The sequence below is a fragment of the Rhea pennata genome, chromosome 4 (genome assembly GCF_028389875.1).
Source record: "Rhea pennata isolate bPtePen1 chromosome 4, bPtePen1.pri, whole genome shotgun sequence".
NCBI classification, from domain to species: Eukaryota; Metazoa; Chordata; class Aves; order Rheiformes; family Rheidae; genus Rhea; species Rhea pennata.
Window position 1 is genome coordinate 68,013,374 of NC_084666.1, and position 22,104 is coordinate 68,035,477.

The following is a 22,104-nucleotide window of genomic DNA, read 5'->3' on the forward strand; positions in this document are numbered from 1 at the left end:
TCTGACTATGCAGAATTTCCTCTATAGTTAGAACTTGATATCTTTATTATTGTTATCATCATCATCATTATCATCATTCGTTCATTCATTCATTCTTTGCTGCTGTGTAATACTACACTGAGCTGCTGGAAGCAACTTCTTATTGCCACTGAGTTTCCACTACAATTCAGTTGTAGATGAACTACTCCTGTGTTAGAAAACAGCTTTCCTCTTCTCAAACTGTTTTGTGTAAACAAGACATTTTTTTTTTTGCAAGTATGTGATGTTGTTTAATTGAGGTAAAGTACCATCTAATTGCATAGATCATGCACAAGAAATAACAGTAGCAAAATTACAGGATAGAATTTTAAAGTTTTTTTTTTAACTTTTGCTGTGAACAAAACATATTTTTACACTGATGAGATTTTAATTAGACACAGTCCCCATTAGCTAAGATTAGGAGCTGGATTACATCTCCTGCATTTTTGAAACATTATATGATGATGAAAAGGATAAGTGAAAAGGAAGAATTAACACAAAAAGTTTCACTGCATCTAGGGATATGCTAAACAACATCTGAGCACAGATAACTGCCTTCCTTCCACCCCTGCTGATGTCTCGGTTTATCAGCAGGAAATGAGAGTGTTTATGTACTGGGAGATATTTGTTTTAAATATTTATAGGGTGCAAACTCCTTAGGCATTTACAGGCAGCTTTGTGAATTCATCATGATGTTTCTACACAGACTATACTTTACTATATTATACTTTAGTGAATTTTTTTGGCATAATGCAAAAAGATTCCTGGCCAGCCTCTGCATTAACCTTACTGTACTGCCTGGATTAAAAGGAGCAGGAAAGGCAATGACACAGTTACAGATAAATGGATGTTGCCTGGAACGCAGAGAAATCTTAATATAAAGCAATGTTCAGAAAGTGGAATTACAGCACTGGCATTCCTAATGTTTCATTCTTCCCTTTACCATACTCTCATGCACAAACAAGCGTACAGAAATGTGAGCCAGAATGTTTCTGCCCAGATCACTTTCTGAGTACCTAGTGGTGATAAGACAGGCTGTAAGAAGAGGTCATCTCCTGTGAATAATCATGAATATATAGAAGTTCCTTCTCTTGCTTCTCTCCATCTTTGCCCTCAGATGTATGTTCACCTTCTGCAGCCTGAAAGAGCCACATGAAACAGTGAGAGTTATAGAAGTTTAAAGATAAGCATGTCAGCACGTTGGAGTATGAGGTAGATATTCTGGAGCACATCCTCTAGGTTAAGGGAAGCCCATTTCTTACTGATTTTGGATTAGTTTTTTGAATGTGGAGGAATCATGTGACCTTTGTTCCCCTCCTAAGTAACAGTGTGTGATGAAGCACAACAGATGAAATTTCTTTTCCTTTTTGTCTCCAAAGAGAAACAAGAGGGAAAGTTAGAGAGTGTATTCTTCATTGCCATAGTTTATAGTGACATGAGTGCAATAGGGCTTTATTTATGTTTCCTGGATCCTCTGCCACCTCTTCACCTGTAAAGCTGGGAAGTACATTAGCAAGAGTCAGATACACTCTCTCATTTGGCACATTGGTATTGGTGATATTTGAGATTCAGAACTCTTAAGATATTCATAGACCTCCTTGCACAACACCTTTGCCATAGGCATGCTAAACATGCTAACTAGAGGTACGTAACCTGGCTGGAATGGCTGTGCTTTGTGCCCACAGCCGACGAACAGAATTGGCATTTTGGCTGCTAGCTCTCCAGTCCCATCTGTTAGGATGCAGTTTTTGTGGGTTAGATGTTGGTCAGACCCTTGCCCCTAGTCCATGCATGCCCGGCACTAAAAGGCTTACACAGGTCAGTGTGATGCAGAACTTGCAGTTATTACAGAGAGCAGGAAGAGGGGTATGAGTTGAGATGGCTTTTAACTGACACAGAATGCAAGGCTTCATTAATTAGAAGCTTTATTAATTAGGAAAATGTTTTCGCTAAGTCACAGAGTTCTGTATGCACATGCTATTTTTAACTTGTTAACTAGAAAGAATTTCAAGTGAGATTATAATTAGCCATACTTCCATGCTGTATGCCTTCATGCACTTTACCACACCTGTTGACATTAAAATTACAAAAAGCCTTTTCTAAACAAGACAATAGTCAAATAACAGATGACAGGAAGTCATGCAGATCGTAAGGCTTGTAGATGCCAAAAAGACAGATTGTATGCAGCAGGCACCCTGAAAAATATTCAGCAAGCCACTTGGTCTCTCTAAGTTTGTCACAGTAAAGAACTGCTTACAGGCAGCCCTACTACATCCACTGACACCTGCAGATAAGTTATAAACAGAATTAATCAGATGAGACATAATTTGGAGCCTGCCAGTCAAAAAGGAATAATCCAGACTGGCCAGCCTTAGGGTGTGCAATGCCTTTGTACCAAGGACATCACAAAATCTTACTTCCCTATTAGGTTTATTGCAATATCACCCAGAGGTCCCGTCTGAGAGCAGGACCTTGCCACACTGTACATTGTACAAACACAACCTCTGCAATCAAAAAGCAGAGATCTACATGAATGAGGCTGACAGGGCCCGGACCCGGAGGCAGTGGACAGCAGATAGCCATGCCTTATGCAAAGGGAAGAGATTCCTTAGTAGCTCTAAACAGAGTGCAGTAACTTGACACCTGCCTCATTCTGTTTGCTGGCTAATGGTACAATAAGGAAGTGGGATTTATCATAATTACATTTTTGTACTGAAGAAAGAGACCTGGAGGTAATTCCTAACTTCAGTGATATCTGCTGGTTCACGTAAGGCTTGGGATTATCTTTGACTGTTTTGCACCTCTGGTTGCTGGGCTTTATCACTGCAATGTCAATTTGAGCAAAGTTCCCTGGTACAAAGATTGCTCTGAGTTACCATGAACCTCTCTAACGATGGTACAGTTACTAATGGCTTTCATTCAAGAAAGTCACTGAGCCTCTTTCTGTGGCTGGAGAGTAAAACCGATCGGGGGAAAAACGTAACTCTCATCAATGCTTCCTCCTAAGAAAGATCCCTGGAGTTTTTCTAAGAACTCAGTTCAGAAAAAGCCCAAAGCAATTCTAAGGAAATGGGACAATGTTTGAAGCCTTAAGTCAACATTTGCTGGTTTTTATTCCCTTTCTCCCATCTTAAAGTCTTTTGCCTCCCTAAAAAAATTTCCTGCACCACACAGTATATTTTAGCTCGGGGATATAAACAGTTTTCCTCTTGGAAAAACTCTTGAGGACAAACAGGGTAGGACATGGCAGGAAAAAAAGTTACAGGTGGTCTCAGCACCATGGGAAAAAGTAGAGGTTTTCTTTTTCATTTCTGACTTATAGTGCAATTATAAAAGTACTCCCAGACATCAGCTGAGATCATCCTCTTGAGCCCATTGTAACTTTGATTCACTTAGGTTGTAAATGAATAAATAAATAAAAATAACCAAACAAGCAATAACAGAGTGCACAACCCCATAATCTGTTGTTTCATTAATGCAAGATGTAAATGCTTCTCTTAATCTTTCCGAGTCCAGCAGTGCAATGTGGTGTATCATGATGACAAAACAGGGTTACTGGAGGGACACTCTGTACACTCTTTATAACTCAAACACATTCAGTGACATTGAACAAAGAGCTTTTAATTTATCTCATATGCAAAACACTGAATATATTGCATGTTTAATCATGTTGATGTGGCTAATATGACTATTCAGAGCTGGAACTTCTCCTCACCTACATCTTGACTTCAGGTAACATTACAAGCAAAATAAGGAGGTTGATTCCAAAATGTTTTGTGATGTGAAACTCATATTTGTAGCTGGGCTGGTCACTGAGCTGAGAAACTCAGAGTGCCCTGAGTTCCCACTGAAGATGGGAAGGAGAGCCATGAGGAGGTGCTGAGCTCTCTCCAAGGCCACTGCTCTGAGGTCCTGGTTCGTGCCAGTTGTGAGCATGGGGAACAGGCGCTCAGTTACATCTCCTGCGCGGTTCTGCTCATCAACATAGGTGCTTCCCAGGTATTGCATTAGCAGAAATAAGTAGGCTCAGCATCTCTGGAGATCAGGCATTTTATTTGAGTAGTTGGGAAGGTCATTATAAGCATGGAAAATGGATGAAGCCACATTGAACATTTTGCCTCCAGATGCACATGTAAATTGCACTGGGCTTATTGCGGCTTCATAAGCACATAGCAGAGCAGGGTATTTGTAATGCGCATCTCTGTGATATATAAGCACTTGTCTAACCTACTTTAAGTGCTGAACAAGCCAGCTGCAGGTCCTCCAGTGAAGCCAGATTAGCGGGCAGCTTGTCATTGCACCCTCAGTGGGAAGCAATTGCCACTGAGAATTCTCTCTACCAAAGCAAGGAGTTTGCTGATTTCTCTGCAAGATGCACATCCAGACCTGGTACCAGGGTTTGGCCCTGTACAGGCTAAATTTCATTATGAATTTAAAATATTTAAGAACTTCAATATATTTTTCTTTACAGAAAGTTAGCTCCCTGCATCTCTTGTACTTCAAGTATTGCACTACTTTAGAAAGAAAGAATGTAATTATGCAATGTTGATTGTAGCTTGTTCATACATAACCTGTTGCATCCCATAAAAAATAATTGTATTAGAATTCATTTTTGTCCTGTTTCTTTCCTCCGGGCAAATTCACTCTATTTCCCAATCCATTATGTCAATCACTATAACAATCATTTCCAGATCATTTGAGACACTGCTGCATCCATGTTATGGGAAAAGGAGGAAAATTTTAGAGGTTTTCCTAGTTGCTACAGGGCCTTTCCCAATTTCCTGCTTTCTAGCCCCTAGTCTATCAAAGAGTCTGTATGGGAGAGTCCCTGAATTTGAGTTCAGCCCCACTCAGCCATGCTGCTCTGCATGGATATAGTACCTAGCTGCAAATTCCCACACGTGCATATGTTCACTACCTACAAACTCATTCTTTCTTCACAGCTGGGAGGACTGCAGTGTGAACCTCTGCAGCTAATCCCTACGTAGTGCAGCCAGTCACAGGAAGAGGTCAGGGTTGCGAGGCATTTTATTAGAAGTACAAATGGCAGCATATGTTTTTTACTTCAAGAAATCCAGTTCACGTGACATTGTATTTCAAACAACTTTAGTCTCTTTTGTTAACCTAGAAGGAGTTTAACATCACTGAATGTCTACACAGAGTCATTTGCTTTTCTGAAGATGCTCCAATGTTTTGAGATGTTCTTTAACTTGTATTTTTAAGTTAGATATTGGTATGATCTTCTTCTGTAACCAAAATCTCTCATTAATTATATGAGTGAGAGATCAAGTCTTTTACTTTGAACTATGGCATCAGCTTACTTAAGATTTTATTTTATATGTCACTGCCTTTAAAATCAATTAAGGAACAAGAGCTCAGATGATTTTTAGTGCTAGCTTGTTAATGTTTAGGGCATGGATGTGTGATACTGAAATTCAGTCAGTGTCTTACATCTACTTTGGTAAGTTCAGAAAAAAGGCAACATCTCTTTGTACTTCCCAAATATCTGGCTTGCCTGTAGTCTGGTTTAGATGGTAGGCTAACTCTGTGTGATTTGCAGAGGTGCAGTAGTGACAGTAATACAAATTAATAAGTATTACCTAATACTGTAATATCATTTCTAAGGGTCATATGTTCAAAAGCTGCATTTTCAGAAATGATTAAAAATGTGACACTGCCAGCAAGTTAAAAGGCAGCTTAAATACCAGTTCACATCTACAGTGTCTGCAGCTCAGCATCCATCCCATTAGTATGTTCAAACTTCATTCTGCAGCTTTGGCCCAGCTATGGTTAACTTGAATTAAGTTTTAATTAGCTTAGAAACAGGGATTATAGGGCTTTGGATGTGAAAGCATATCTCTTTAATGTTATATGTTTAGTGTATGCAAATTTACATACACTATTTTGGGGAAGCAAAATTCAAGTGCCAGGATAAAAGTCTCTATTAAAGTTCCAGACTTAAATTTTTAGCAGTAGTTGAAGCCATTTAAGGTGGGCTATAGGAGAGCCCATAAATATTAATATGGGCTCTACAATTTGACATACGATAAAACAGAAAACAAATTTTGCTTTAATTTTTCACAGTTTTATTGCTGTCTAAAAGCACAAGCAAGCAAACATCCAAATGTCTTTAGGGTAAATTATCTCCATTTCATCTTTCTTTTCCTTTGTAATACATTAAGTTGCTTTCATAAAGTCATAAAATGTATACATGTATGAAAGCTTGGGGCTTTATTTGGAGACTTGGACAAAAAAATGGTAATCAAGTAAGTTTTTAAAGAGCTCTTTAAAAATGTGTACAAAATGGGATTCATGAAATTAACTGGATTTGTATTTGTCTCAGTTTTACTGTTCAGCTAAGTTTTCAGAATTCTATTTTTGAAGGTAAAAAGTTTAGGTTTCCTGTTGCCTCACCTTTGTCATTGTAGTCACATAGGAGCCAGATCCCGTAAATCTATATTATTGCAACTAATTTTATGCTTAGCTACTGGCAGGGAACACTTCCCATGCTATGCAGTAATAAAAAGATCTACTTTAATTATGTAGCAGTGGACTGTATTTCTTTAATTCTTTATTTTTAGAATAGTTTTATTCTTACTATTTCCATAGAATTGCTTCCAGGAAAGGCATTACTTAGTTATTTTTTTTTCGTTTTTTCCCATTTTTTCTTTTTTTTTTTTCCATTTCTTTCCCTTGCTTCTAGACTTTGACTCAAGATGCTTTTTATAGAACAAGCAAAGGAAAGCATTGGCATTCTATTTTGAGTATCATTAAAATGTGTATAAATGGAGTACTGAACAAAATGTGACAGTAATGGTAGACCAAATTCACAAGTTTTGCTGGTTTACACTGCAATCCCTGCTCCTGTACAATTAAAAAGCGCAATAGATAATGTTGGGTGACATACTGCAAATAAACATTTCGATGTGTTTCTTCAAATTCTAACATGATTCCCTTCCCTTTAAACGTATGGTTAGGGAATATTACGGTTATCAGTGTACTTGGTGGAAGTATTATGCTAAAAATGTATGTAAAATTCAATTACGTTTAATGTAGGCCACAGTCTTAAAAGATATTTAGATGCTGAACTTTGAGGATCTTGGCCCTAGGCACATTGCAGAATGTACACACATGAATAATAATAGCACTAGTCACATTTCTAAAGTCACTGCATGGTTGAACATATACAGGATCAGGAGCTACTCCCGCTAAAATTAATGAAAATGTGCATTAGGACAATGGTCATAAACAGAGAATGACAAATACAGCACCACTATAATTGCCTTATTTGGAAAACAGTTTTCAGATCTCTCAGTGTTTTCAGCAATAATAATTATGCAAAAGACAATTTACCTTTAATGCTTTGAATTCCTAGATCCTTGGTTCTTTTGTTTCTTCAGATTATGTGACTGACAGAACTGGTCATGTACAGGTCCAAAGTTACAGCCATACATTTGAGGAGACTTTCTGTATCTCTGTGATTTTTTAAAATTTATTTTTGTGTGTATGTGTGATTATTCAAGATAGAAAACAGACAGCCTGGGGTTTCTCCTCATTCTTATCCTCAAAGCAGGTAAGGTGTATGCAACTGTCATAAAAGTTTGCCAGCTTTTCAGCCCTAATTAACCAGAATCAGTTTACCAAAAAACAAACAAAAAAAAATTTGTGTATTATGAGCCACCTATCCTCTTGTAAATATGATTAACTTGCACATAGTCCACGATATACCTTCTACTAGCTAAGGATTTGCACATAAGTGTTTATATAGAGTAGCATCCCATGCTGCTAATTAGAATTCAATTTTAATTGTCATGTCAGTGCACCTGAAACAAGCTAATTTACCCCTCCTTCAGGCAGTGAAATCAATTTCCAACCCTTTATTTCTATGATTTCTAAGGAATAAATGATTTCTGTCTAACAACTAGCTAAGATACACACAGAACAAACATGACCTAAACAGTCCAGAAGGTTTAAAACATGTTGTCTTTAAACTAAAAATGTTCATTGTCACATTTCCAAACTCTTGCCAGTGTTAGTTGTGTCGTGCCTGGTGGCAGTCTACGACTAATAAATGATAGTAACTTTGTCCCTTGTCTCTGGAGGTAGCTCAGGAAGTTCCAGTAGACACTGTAAAAAAAAATTCTCTGCGAGTTCTTCTCTAATGGAAATGGGTCTTGTCCCAAAGGATATTTCATATAGGTTCATCAGATCTTATCCTATGCAGAAGTAAATGACGAGGACTGCTCGTGTGTGTCGGTTTTTGCAGAACCAGATAGCTTCCTTTGCCATCAATTTATAGTGGTGTCTGCAGAGAGACGGTTTAACAGGCTACTAGCAATCCTCTAAGCCAATGTTTCTCAGTCTGCTGCAGCTCCGAAAGAGATTGTGAAAAGGCTGAAAGGTGTTTGTGGGGAAAAGCAGTACTGGTAAGCAACTCCCTTCACTTCAGGAGAGTGAGGAGTGGTTGTTATTACTGCCTGCAAGTATTTATGTTGGCCAAGGAGCTCGCAACAGCCTGCTTTCCCAGAAGCAGCTGAATTACTGTAGGGAAAGGACTGAAGGTCTCAACAGGTAATCAAGAGTGACAGCTGGTTCTTGCCCCACCTACCTGGAAAAAATCCTGAGATTATGCTGAGACTGGGTCTGTCAGAGGACCCCCAAAGAAAGATAAGGCACATAGAACTCATATCTCTAAAAACATCTGAGAAATACTGTAAGCCATCTGCATATGTTTTAGGTACTTTCCTAACACTTTCCCGAAATGTTCCTATTATGGGACTGGGTTACAAATGTTTAAGCAAGCTTTGCAGAAACCTCACCATCCAGGCTGAACCACCCTTAGTAAATATTGTTATATTAAGTTTTTTGAGGTTTTTTTCTCCCCAATTTCTATACAAGAATTCATTTTTTTTCAATTGCCTAGTGAATTCCTCCTGAATGTATGCTCTGTGTACAGGACCCATCAGCCAAAACAGTGCTCGTTCCAGCAGCAGCCTCAGAGTGTACAACTAACTGAATTACTGTCAATAAAAGGCATATGGAATTCCTTAAGCTTGTGAACACTTACTTTCCCGCCAGAGGTATGCTGTAGTTAGTAAGAGTACTAGCAGGAGATTTCAGAGTTGTATAGAATATTTGTTTCGGTAGCAGATGTAATTAAAGGAATCATTCTTTGGTTTAATGGTCACCTTTGGCACAAATTCTGTTGTAGTTTAAATGTGGAAGGACATAAATATTGTTCATGAAGAGAATAGCATCTCTATTTACAGACCAGCTGAATTAAAAACCACAAGCAGTTAGGTGGTCCAGATGAAAACTATTATAGTGAGAAGTGAAAACCATACCAAATACTATGGCCCTGACTTTTCAAGAAATGCACACACCCACAGTGTTCTGTAGCAGACTGGCCATGCAACTGCATTGCTCGTGCCCACACTGCCTTTCATAGCTGTACAAGGACTTTGTTCACTGACAAAGTAATGTGTGCTGGAGTTCTCAGGAAACCAGTAACAGACAAAGCTTGGAAGGTTTGCTTTCATATTTTTCACAGATTTTTAGATGACTCTAGACCAATATTATTTCTCTTCTTTGTTATTTTTCTTCCAGTTGCTTTCAATTTGTGTCTCTCAACACCAATCACCTTCACCTCGTGTTAATACTTAAAAGCGGAAAGGGAAAAAAAGGCAGCTCAGCTTCTGTTTCTACCACCAGCTGTGTCTATTTATCAGTGCTTCCAAAGGAATCAACTAGAAGCCATGGTCTAAAAATGTTTTCCTCCTCCTATCATAAATCCACAAGCTTGCACGGAATTGTTAATTACGCTGCTCAGCAGCAGAGAATAAGGATTGTCAGATATCAGTCTGATACGCTAGCAGACTCCATCAGCTTTGGCCTTGCGGCTTTTCCACAGAACTCTAAAACATTAGCAATCTTCCAAGCTTAAAAGGTTTTTTCCATAATTTGGATGCAAAGAACCACATAAATGATCTGCTGTTCTCAAACTTGTTTACTTGCTTACATATGGATGTCTCTAATCATCTTTTCACCAAAACTGCTGGTCCAAAGCAAGGCATTTGTCTAAACATGTTATCCGTAACTTCAGCTAAATGGAAAACTGAAAAACTCCTTTTTTCTGGGGCAAAGATCTGCACTGCAGTGTAATGTCCCAGCATAGAACAATATTATTAAGTCCGAACTAAATCCGAGCCTGATTCTGCTCTAAGGCACCACGCTTTGTTTAGAATTTTTCCGCAACATAAAGTTTTACTGAAGGTTTGGAGAAGGACAAATGATGAATGCTGGAGCTGTGGTAAGGAATAAACAGATCTTACTCATACATTATGGAATTGTTGATGTGTGTACTAATTCTGGGAAACAACAGCTAGGCGAATAAACATGGTATTGAACGTAGACCTGCCTCTTGATCCTAAGACCATTATCAGTGCAGATCTTAATTCTTTCGTAAACATTAGGAACACATGGTACTGCTAGGGCAGACAATGCCCTTAAAAGGGCAATGAAAGGTCTGGGCCTGTCCCAAAATGGGGCAAGGCTGCACGCTTTTTTTGAAGCTCCACCAGACACAAAGAACCGGTTGCTAGACAAAGTCACAGAGCTACCTTCTACCCCACAGCCAAAGGCAGTCAAACGTGTACCATGTACTGCTCTGTAAACCACTACTGTCCTAGCACAGCTGCAGAAGGGAAAGTGGGTAGGTCACTGCTGAGGACAGCCGGCCGAAGACTGTGCCATTAGGACGCTTCCGAACCCCCCGTGGAGCTGAGACCTCTGGGAACTGTGTTGTGGATTCCCTGCCTGAACTGCCCGTGACACGTGCTGCGATGTCCAGCTGATGGCCTTCCCTTTGGGGAGGACAGAGCAGAACAGGGCTGCAGCGCAAGCTGCGCTGCTGTGAGGATGATTTTCCATGATGCGAAAGTAGGGAAGTATGACTCTCAGAGGGAACAAGAATTACTTGGGGTAAAAGTAAATTTAAGTTGAAGTGAAATTATTTCTGGGGGAAAAACAAAAGGAAAAATTGGCTAAAGATGAGAGAATTAATTTGCTCTCCACTGATGGTGGGATCTTGACAATCCTTAAAATGTTACAAGTGTAGGGAGGAATACAAGTCATAAATCCTATTCCTGGTTTGTAACTGTGCCTCTTATCCTAGTTATGATCATATTAATCTGATTCTTCTAAAATAAAAGGTGTTGTTGCTGATATATATAGTTTCTTGGTACTTTACAGTGTTCCATCCTCTGCAGTCCTCCCACATACTCACCCTTCTAAACTGTAATCAGTTCTTCATTTTGGTTCTAAAGTAACAAATCTTATAAATTAAAATTTTAAAGGATAAAAAGTCAGGCAGCAGCCTCCAAAATACTGGTCTTTGTCCATTCCCTTTTATGCCTTCCTCTTTGGAAGGCTTCCTAGAGCAGGAAGGGAGCATTGGAGGTCTCCAGTCATTGGCAAACTTATCCTCAGACTCTGTGAATTTTGAGACCTTCCTGTAATGTGCAGTCTCCTATCTCTCACGTGTCCACCCTCCTATGCCTTTCATCTCAGTCACACTGATCATGGCTTCATAAAACTTATTTTTTTCAAAAGACCACTAAGCAAGCAGAAATTTTTGCTATTTGGAGTAACTCAGTTCCAGAGAAACCCAGTGGGTCCCCAAGCAAGACTATTATGCTCTAATTCCGTTAGCACAAGAGTGTTCTTCTTTCTTTTATAACCTCCTGTAGTCTGGAGAAGGAGGAGCTTTTAGGACATGGGCAATTGCTCTTTTTCTTTCCAATAACATGGTCACTTGTACAGCTTTGTTGGTCTAAGAGGCTGAAGTTTACCATATCCAGTGTTTGTGTGGTAAGTTCCTATTCCACATTTCAGAACTGTTTTTAATATTCCACAGACTGAATAATGAATGATATTTTATTTATGAAAGTGAAGTTAGTACCCCTTTTCCTCTCAATGTTTGTACTACTCGGAGAGGAAGCAAAAGTCATCTTAGCAGTTTTATAACGAGGCCTGTAATCTTAACCTTACCAGACTCTTCAGGATTCTGTGTAGAGTTCAATGCTGGGGTGGGGAGAATGACATTTTATAGAGGATAATGTAGAATATTAAGTTTTTATTAATAGATTACCATCAACTAATTTATGAATTTGTATGGAATTAAATGAAGTAAGAAACTCTGTGCAAGATACTTTAATCATCCTCAAATACAGATCAGCTGAAACATCTAATAACAGAAAGCATTATGTGGACACTCAGCCAAAGGTCCATTTATTTGATACTACTTTTCAAAACGTTACTCACAAGAGAAACATGTATAAAAATGTTAATTCTAGAAGTAAAGTGATTATAAACTAGATGGCTGCTGAGAACCCGCAACGCTCCCTGACAAAAACAAGACTCTGGCTGTTACGTTTATGGTCTCGATAGCCCTGCAAGCGAAAGAGCACAAAGCTTTTCACATAGATAACTTATTCCCAAAGGGCCTAAGCTGGGTTCTGTAAAGGGCAGTGGAATATCATTTGAAATAAGAGCAGAATAACTTCATTTAGTCAAGGCAAAAGTTAAAACTCCTTTCACTTTATGTTGAGAAATATGTGGGGAGGGTTAGACTTCAGAAGTAAGGAGGGTTCTCTTTGCTTTTCAGGTTTGCTTGATATTATATGTGCTCCACATGAGGAAATGCACAGCTGAATTCCTCATAACATCTTCAGAGAAAAAAATCTTAAGGCTGTCAAATTAAGTTACAGTAATACCGCGAACCACATAGGTTACTTTCTAGCGTTGAATAACATGCTTTTAAAGAGCTAAAGGTCCATGATCATGTTATCATTATGGGCGAATTTTATTTTCATAAACTTCTCAGCTATGGGGCTAAACATTTTTATTATCCTGTCATTTTTTAACCTCAGTAGATAGATGAAATGGGGTATTTCTACTAAAACAGATTAATTACTGCTAAACAGTCAATAGTGTTGTTGATTATTGTTGTTAATTATGTTTGTTTCACAAACTGTGTGATTTGTTTAAGGGCTGTTACAAGATGATAATGATAACTATGAGTATTATAGCTGCCGCTGTGCACAGAACGTTAGAATAAACGTTCTGGAAATTATACGCTTGCTCTTCTACAGTTTCACACTGAACTTTTCTACTGCTTTATCTCACATTTTGGGGCACTTCACATAAATGACGAAGTACATGTCCGTATTCAGATCAATAAAGCAACTTCGGTGCCAAGCACTTGCCGCCTGTCAAAGCGGTCGGAATCCGTCTGGCGTTTCCGTCGGTTGCTGCACCGCGACGGCTCTTGCCTGTGCACTCGGAGCTCTACGGGCCCTGCCACCAGGAGGCCAGGGGCAGAAGGGCTGAAAAGGCACCGGGAGGCTTCCACTTACAGGCACCTGCGAGAGATCGCCTCTTCCTGTCACGCTCTGCTAAGGAATTTGAGGATTTCCCTATTCAAGCCTCTTTCTGTTGGTTAGAAAAGAGGATGTGGCCATACGCTGCTGGGAGTAAATGGCATTCCAGCAAGGTGCAGTAGAGCAGCCGGTAGGGAGAGCGGCATTTGGGGCTTTCCATACGGCAGAAGAGTTTGCAAAGTTTCAAATTAAAGAAAGAAAACAAAAGTGAGATTGTTTGGTGGTTGTTTTCTTTCCTTACAAAGTAGATGTAAATGGGAAGGGTGATGCTACTGCCACATACTCCAGCTTTCACAGTTTGCTTGATTTTCCCTAAGTAGCTCATACACAAACCTGTAAATATATTTAACTATAAAGAAAATCTGTAATAGTGAACAATAACTAGTTTTTGACCATTAAAAAGACAAAGGAATGCTATCTAGGTATGTGTGTAAATTTGGTGTTACAGTATAGCACCAAAATACTGCATTAGTGAATTAAGTTGCTTGGCAAACTTGTTTCTTCAGAAACCAGCATTATCTTAAATATCTTTTGCATGAAAGTTTCTTACAGTTTCTTTCTATTTCTTTCTATATGATATCAGCCTTGAGAAGTGGATTAGTAAATACTGTAATTATAATTCTTTCTAATGTCACTTTTTGTAAGTGTAGCTGGCAAAAGAGAATCCATACAATTACAAACAGAGTAAAAACAATGCAGCATACACCCACCTACAGAGAGAAATTGAAACAAAAATCCCAAAGTGTAATTATGCCTGTATTTCACATTGAATAAGTGAGGGAGAAAATATGAAGGCACAGGTGGGCCTGAGGCAGCAGAGTGAGGACTCCTGTGACAGCAGTAAAGAAATCAGGAGGAAGTCCATTCTGAACTGGACAATCAGAAATAAATAAAGAAAATATAAAACAAAAATAACACGTCAGTGGAAACTGATGGTGATAATCATGGATTAAACACTGAAATCTGACAGTCACATTAATATTCACCTCAGAGATAGATCTGTAGCAACAGTGCTGCAGAAATAAAAGAAAAAGAGGGAGAGAGTGGAATAATGTTATGCAACACACTGAGATTTTTTTTTAAGTTACTCGTGTCCTTTTAGCAAAGCTCAGGCCTGCACACTGAGCAACCTGTTGTAGGATGATACAGTTAACAGGGCCAGACCTAGGAGAGGTTTGTTCCAAGATAAAATGGGTAGATAATGAGAAGCCGTGGGACTCTGACATGCACCTAAAACATTCATGACTCATCTGTTTGAAATACTGAGAGCTGTAAAGAATTGGCCAGAGCAGATGTCTCATACCTCCCTCTGCTGGGTGGAATCACAATCGCTCAGCTGCATGTCATGATCAAAGGTGGCTGCAAAAATAGCTGGGGGATATTCATTTCAGTTCTTAACAAATATAAATTGGCAGTAGGTCTTACCTTTTGTGGGTTTTGCTGTGAATATTCAGGCAAATGAATACTGAGACCAAAAGTGATCAAACTTTTTTTTAAGTGTTGCAGAATATTTGTAGATGGAATATTTTTCTGTATAGTATTAAGTAATAGGAATAAGGAAAATAGTTTGAATACTGCACTTCAAATGCCCATGATAAATTGTGCATGAATGAGCTACAGTGCAGGATCTGTCCAGAGAAAATATTTACCAAACAAATGTGACGAGAGAATAAATAAATAAGAAATCTGTGACTTGTTTACAGATAATTCACATAAAAAAAAAAAAAAAAAAAAAAAAACAGCTCTTTGGATACATTTTTTCACTGTAGTTGGAGAACACAGTTCAAAAATGGGCAAGGAGCCAAAGTCCCATTGCTATTGAAAAATGTAATGTCACTGACTACTGAAGATGAGACTTAAACATCTTCAAATTTTTTCTCTTTATAGCCAGGGCATCTGAGTACCCAGCTCCTGCAGCATCCTACTGCTCAAGTCACACCCTTGATATCAACAGGACATCATGCACAATATCCAGCATAAATACAGGTACAGAATTTGCCCCTAACTTTAGCATAGTTGAAAAGGTACTTTAGTTCAAGAACTAGGAGCTGTACTTAGCTGTGAATTAAGATCCTCTTCAGACATTATGAAAAGTCAAGTTATTTTAAAGAATAGAGAAGAAATAATTAGTTGCTATAAACTTATTAAACAAACATGTTTTGACCCACAGTCCTGCTAATATAAAGTCTGGACTAAAAATTTAGTACACCAGTACAGCGCATGGTTGTGGATCCTCTTTGGAAGGTCTGGCTCAATAAAAAAGGAATCAGAATAGTTTTTCTGGAAGTTGAAACACAATAAGCTATTTTCATAGATTGCCCTGACTATAAAAGAAATTTTTCTCAGACCATGATTCCAAAATGCCCCCACAAATCGTGGTTCTCAGCATGAAGAAAAGCTCAGAAGTTTTTACAGGGAATAAGGTTGCATTACTTCCGAAATGTTAGAATATCAGAAGGGTAGTTTCATTTGCTGGTCTACAAGATCACACAAGACTGAATAACAGAAGAAGTAATTGCCTATCTAAACTGTGAGACAAAACTGCAGTATTTGATAGCACGTGGTATGCACGTTGGTGAAGTAAGAGGCAGGTCACACACCTGCTCTTTGATTATGCCGTGCCAGGCTCTGCCGTAAAATAGGAGCAGCGTGGCAGAGTCTGGGGGAATGGCTCCGCTGAAAGCAGGTGTGTGATAGACCTTTCATGACATGCGTGCCACATGCTAGCAAGTGTTGCAAACAGCTAGTGGCAAAGCTTGCAAAATACAACCATCGCACAAATACTCCCTGCTGGTTTATGCACATTTCAGTAGCTGAGACCATCTTGACTATCAAATGTAATCACCTGATATGGAGCCTGAGACTGCATCTCTGATTCAGATTTGCGTAGCACACAATACCTCAGGCGAGTTGCCCAGACATGAAAATTTCTGCCCAAGGACACAATACTCACTGCGAGGAAGGGTTACAGAATCTTACCCGTAATGCATGCAAGAGATACCTCTCCTTGTTCAAACCAGCATTGTTCAAGTCCCATATAACACAGCGTACCTAACTACCTCTGTTCCAGAGTCATTAATCAAATTTCACAACTCTTTGCAATAGGGATCTGGGCTTTTTGTTTTCGCACAGTGCCTGCTTCAACGTGGGCCTGAGCTGGCCACCACAACGGAAATAAAAATGACTTTTCAATCCCTTGAGTTCTGTAATTAGATTAAGGTTTGTATAAGTTGTTATAAAAGTAAAGGATCTTAAAGAAACATCTCATTGAGCAAAATACGATACCTATGCTGCCATTCACAATCCTAATTTTGAAAACTGATAGGACTGTTCAAGTCTATTATGCCTTCTACTTTATTTATTTTTTTTTTTTTTTTTGCAAGTCTAGTTGCTTGGGCAATAAAATGCACTGAAGTCAAATTCACCAGGGCTATATTTTCAAAAATTGTCTATTAGCGTTTCACATGATAGCAGGGGTGAAAATTTTCAAGTTTTGAGCTGATTATCTCATTTAAAAGGTTTTTTGAAAAGAAAAACTGAAGTACATAGCTTTCATAGGAACATTTAAAATACTACCCTAGATTTTTACAGTCATTGTAGGTATCTAATTTGGAATTGCTATTTTTTGAACTCAACTGAAAAACAAGCTAAAGTGACATCAGGTAGGTGCCTAAATCTACTTTCCAATTTAAGCTGTTTGATACTTCATACTTTTGTCTAAATATGAAATTTGGAGATTAATATTTGCTTCAGACAGGTATTCAGTGATTATTTGAGAGATTTAAAGATGACAAAATAGTAAATTTATGTTATGTATGCCTTGAAGTTTATTACTTTTCAAACAGTTAGGAAAACATCTTTCCCAGCCGGGTTGTCTTTTTCTCTCTCTGTCTCTCAAAGGAAAAAAAAATGGAATAAACCCAGGCAATTTGCACTTTCTAATCCCAAATCCCTGAATTATCTCAGTTCTTTTAATTCCTGTGTTAAATTTGAAATTTATTAAGCTGGGCTAATAATTCTGCCTATCTCCTAGGGAGAAAGGTAAAGATCTCTGGGGAGGAACTGCACCAGCATGGGCAAAACAGAGCCTGAAGGCATGAGGTGGCATTGTGGAGGCACAAATGTCACTTGTTAGTGCATGGAGGACCTCTGAGGAAGCTCCATAATGCACGTGGGGTGTCCTTGGATGCCCTGTTAGGCATAACAGAATATAGGATTTGAAAGCACTTTTTCTAGAGAAAACTTCTATTTCGTGCTGTTGTTTGAACCATCTCCTCCAGGTCAAAGTATATCCACTTCCAGTAGAAAAGTGATTACTGCACGCCTCAGGCTGCAGTACCCTTGTTCCTCTCATCTGCCAAACCTTGAGTTTTGGGAAAAGTCTTGCTTTCTCCCCGGGCTGAGAGGGAGCCGTCCCCACACAGTCTCTTCTGTCACGGCTGCAAAGCAGCGACGCTCCCCAGTGCACCTGCGCCCGGGGCAGAGAGGCTGCCGGGCTGGCAGCCAGCGGGGATCACCAGGCAGGGCTGGAGAGACATCGACTGGAAATTGGGATGGGCCTGTTAATGAGGTCGCTAAGCCACTAACTAGAAACTAAGCCTGGAACTATAGGTATTACTCCTGGGAAGCCCCAAAACATCAAAAATAAATTAACTCCATTTAATGGAGAAGTGAGACCCCTCCTTCTCTGTCCCTGGTGGCAGTAGATGTGCCCATCAGCCAGTGCTGCAATCTGCATGTGACATCTTTCTGGGGTCTGTTTTCTTGCTTCTGCAAAGTTTCCCCTAGCACAGGGGAAACACTAAATACCAAAGAAATGAGAGAAGGAAAACTTCCCAACTTTACGGGGTTATTGCAAAACTGGCAAACAAATGTCATACACAGGGAAATCTGCTGACACCAGGCTGAGACATAAGGCTAGAGAGCATGAGGTCTGGGACTGGGAAGGCTCTTGGTCGGGACCCACATTCTCATTTCAGGGTGGCTGCATATTCAAAGTTTTCTCTCCTCAGCTGATATTGCTTCAGGAGTGACTTCGAGGGTTATGATGGAGCCGTAACATTTTCTGAACTGCGCCATAGTGTTCAAAGCAGCTAGGGCTCAGCCCCAGCACAGCCAGGAGATGGAGAGCTGGAGAGCTCTAGCTGGAGGGCACTGCCCAGAGTTACTGGGTACATCAGCCCGCTGGGTTTGAAATGCAGCCTTCCTGGGGTACACCCAGGCATGCCCACGTGTGCATCTCGGGGCAAAATCTGCCGCTTTTTCTTGCTCCGTGTCTGCATAAAAAAGAACCACTGCCTTCCTATGGCACCGCAGCTTTTTGTGAGCTGCTGGGGAGGAGATTAAAACAAAACAAAACAAAACAAAACAAAAAAAGGCAGGAAAAAAAAACAAGCCTCAAACCTGGAGATGGGAATAGTGTGTGTAATTCCCTGGGAAGGGCACTAAAGTCGGGGGAGCGGGCACGGGGCCTCCCTGAGAGTCCTGGGAAGCCCTCCCGCAGCATCAGCATCGCAGCCCGCCGGCGCGCCTGGGTACCACAGCGTGGGGAGCGCCGCGGGGCCGCCGCGGCCACGGAGAGCCGGCCTGGCTTTCCCCGGGGGGAGGAATAAAGAAGCCCCAGAAAGCAGCATCAGAACCCAGGCAAGCCCCTGTTGCAAGCAAACCCCAAGCACGGGCATCGCGGTCCCGCTCGCCGAGCGGGAGGTAAAGGCGGGGGGGCAGGGAGAGCGTCTGGAGGGTGCAGGGGGTACGGGAGCGACCCCCGCCCTCGGGGGAGCCCCAGCGGGCGGAGGCCAGAGGTCCCCCGCGGAGGGGACGGGGTCCCGACACGCCTCCCGCTGCCCCGGGGCGCCCGGCAGCAGCCCGCCGCTGCAAGTGTGTGCCCGTGCGTGTGCCCGTGCGCGTGTGCGCGTGTGCCCGCGCGTGTGCCCGCGTGCCCGCGCGCAGGGGGAGCAGCCGGAGGAGGCAAAGGGGGCCGGTTCTGCAGCGCGTGGTTCCCGGCCTCCCCCGCCCCCTTTCCCTCTGGGTTTGCTCGCCGCTCCGGCTCGCATTTTATCGCGGGCGGCCGGCGCAGCCCCTCTCCCCCAGCCCAGGCCAGCCCAGCCCGGCCCGGCCCGGCCCGGCCCCCGCGCTCCCCGCCCCGCGGGCTGCGGGCTGGAGGCAGCCGCGCTCCGCCGGGCTCCGCGCCGCTCCGCGCCCCGCCGCGGGGCCATGCTGCCCCGCTGCCTCCCCGCCGCTGCCCGCGCAGCCTGAGCGCCCGCGCCGCCTCCGCGCCCGGCGCTGCGACGGGGCCGGCGGAGAGGCGGCTCCGAGAAGCGGCGCCCGCGGCGCCCCGCTCCGCGCCTCTGCGCGCCCCGTCCGCCCGCGGCCATGGGGAAGGGGCTGGAGGGCACGGCGGCCCGCTGCGGGCTGGGACTGGGATACCTGCTGCCCACCGTGGTGCTCCCCGCCCTGGCTGTGCTGGGCGCCAGCCGCCCCGGCTCCGCGGCGCAAGGTAAGGCGGCGGCGGCGGAGCTCCGCGAGAGGGGCCGCGGCCGCGGCCGGCTGCGCTGCGCCGCGCCGCGCTGCGCCGGCTGCGATCGCGCATTTGCGCCGCTCCTTCCCTGTGCGCGGGTGCGGTGCGGCTGCAAGCGGCGCCTTCCCCGGCCAGCGCGGCCGCCCCGTCCCATCCCGTCCCGTCCCGCGGCGGCTCCGCCGGCCCCCGGCTCGGCGCCGCCGCCTGCGGGAGCGACCTGGCCCGCCCGGCCGCCCGTTTACCGCTCCGCCGGGCCCGGGCCCAGGACCGGGCGGCGGCGGCGGCGGGGCGAGGGAGCCGCCGGGCCCCGCGGGCGGAGGGATGCCTGCGGGCAGCCGGCGGGAGCGGGCCCGGCGCTGAGCCGGCCTGCCGCCCTCCCTCGCTCCGCAGCGGGTTTCTGGGTGCACAGCGGCCCCTTTTCCCGAGGCTCTGGAGCACATCTAAACCTGGGCTTTCGTTATAGCCTGGGTGTGAACGTGGCTTTCGGGGTGAGGAGGACGTGGCTTGGCGTGCTCGGCGATGCCCCGGGAGGCTCACAAAGAGCGCTGGCGCGGCGTGCCACGGCTCCGGCTGCTGCGGGGCAGGCTCAGCGGGAGGCTTTTTCTCTCCTATGAGCTGCTGCCAGATAAAACTTTCTGGCTGCTTTTCTCCTCTCTTCCCGGGAGTTAGACCCGAAGTGGAAATAGGTGGCTTCTGCTTGGAAAACACTTTTTCCAGCCTCCTCAGCATGGGATGGAGAGGTTTCTCCTGTGTGGGGGCAGCCTGCACATAGCAAGGATGTGCACATTCATTAAGGCATTTGAAAGTCCTGGTTATGTGGTTAGCAAAGAGAGAGAAATGTCAGCAGCTGATGCTTTTTCATGTGTACCACTAAGGAAGAGTAACGTACACCAAAGCTGCGGTTTGGAAATGTTAGCAGGCTGCGTGTGGAAGATTGGTTGTTTTTCCCCTAATCGTCTCTGCTGAGAGGCACTTGGGAGGGTGGCGCAGATCTGACCCTGCGCTCGCACCCAGCCGTTACGCAGCCTGCTCCTCTCCCGAGCCTTTTGACAGCAAAGGGGTGCTGGTTGCTCTGAGTCCTGGTGCCCCGGCTGGCCTGGGAGCGGCAGGGCTCGCTGGCGGTGGGCTGCAAGCCCCGTACATCATGTCTCTCCAATTCCTGCTGATACCTACTCCATCCTCAGAGGCACAGTCTGTCACCCGTACTGGGCATTTATCTCGCAGGGATAAGTCATATGAGAAACCTGATCATGAAGAGGAGGTTGCAGAGGATGAAAGTACAAATATCGATTATGCATCATCACATTTCTTCTCTGTCTTGCATACTGTCATTTTCCTTCACTGGCTGGTTTCATGTTTGAGAGAGGGTGGTTTTGATGTTACATATTTAGAGGTTTTAACAGTGCCATGTGCATGTAGACCTAGATGCCAATGGATATATATCAGTCTGTGTAGATGGGGGTAGTGCTGAGGAGAATAGATCCCCTTGGACAGTTGGACCTTGAGCCGAAAGGAGTCTGTCTGCTCTGCTGGCAGGACGACAGTAATTCACATGACAGATGGCCTGAGCGGGTACGAGAGGACCCCCTGCGTTTAACTGCTTCAGACCACTCGTCTCAGTGCCACAGCGCCTACCACACGCGTTCAGATGGTTTCTCATTTCCACACGTACACTCTGTAACTTAATGATGTGTGACAGGAATCAGACTTGCACAGTTACGGAGAGGGGAGAGGAATCGGGCGTCCTGTGCCTGGGGCAGTACCGGCGTGAGGGGAGGCACGAACATCGGACCTGCCACGGACTATAGATGTGCTGGAAAGGGAGGGAGAGATCTCCGACAGCGCTTTCCATTGTTTGGTGTATAACAAACTTTCCTGGAGTGTGGAAAATCCAGGGAATGTGGCTGGGATAGAGTCATTTGTTTTTTGACTTGCTTTTCCACTTATGCTTTTATTTTTGTTTCCTGTTTGTTAGAACTAGACACAGAATTTGGGTGCAGACCTGGTTTTGGCATCTTTCCCAGAGCTGAGGGATTTTATAATTGGTGTTTGCTTTGGTGATCTTCATGGATGTATATGTAGTGTTTCAGTAAGGCAATGAATCAACAGTTTAACTATGCCCTCTTCAGG

The 22,104-nt window shown here is 43.0% G+C and overlaps 1 protein-coding gene across 1 annotated transcript in view; it reads left to right on the forward strand.

The window, feature by feature from the left end:
* The first annotated feature begins 19,785 nt into the window (after positions 1-19,785).
* UNC5C (unc-5 netrin receptor C) overlaps positions 19,786-22,104 on the forward strand; it is a 255,196-nt gene continuing 252,877 nt past the window's right edge. Inside the window, exon 1 of the mRNA XM_062574197.1 lies at positions 19,786-19,953. Within this exon, the coding sequence (XP_062430181.1) occupies positions 19,830-19,953 (124 nt within the window). The 5' untranslated portion in view covers positions 19,786-19,829. The remainder of the gene's footprint in view (positions 19,954-22,104) is intronic.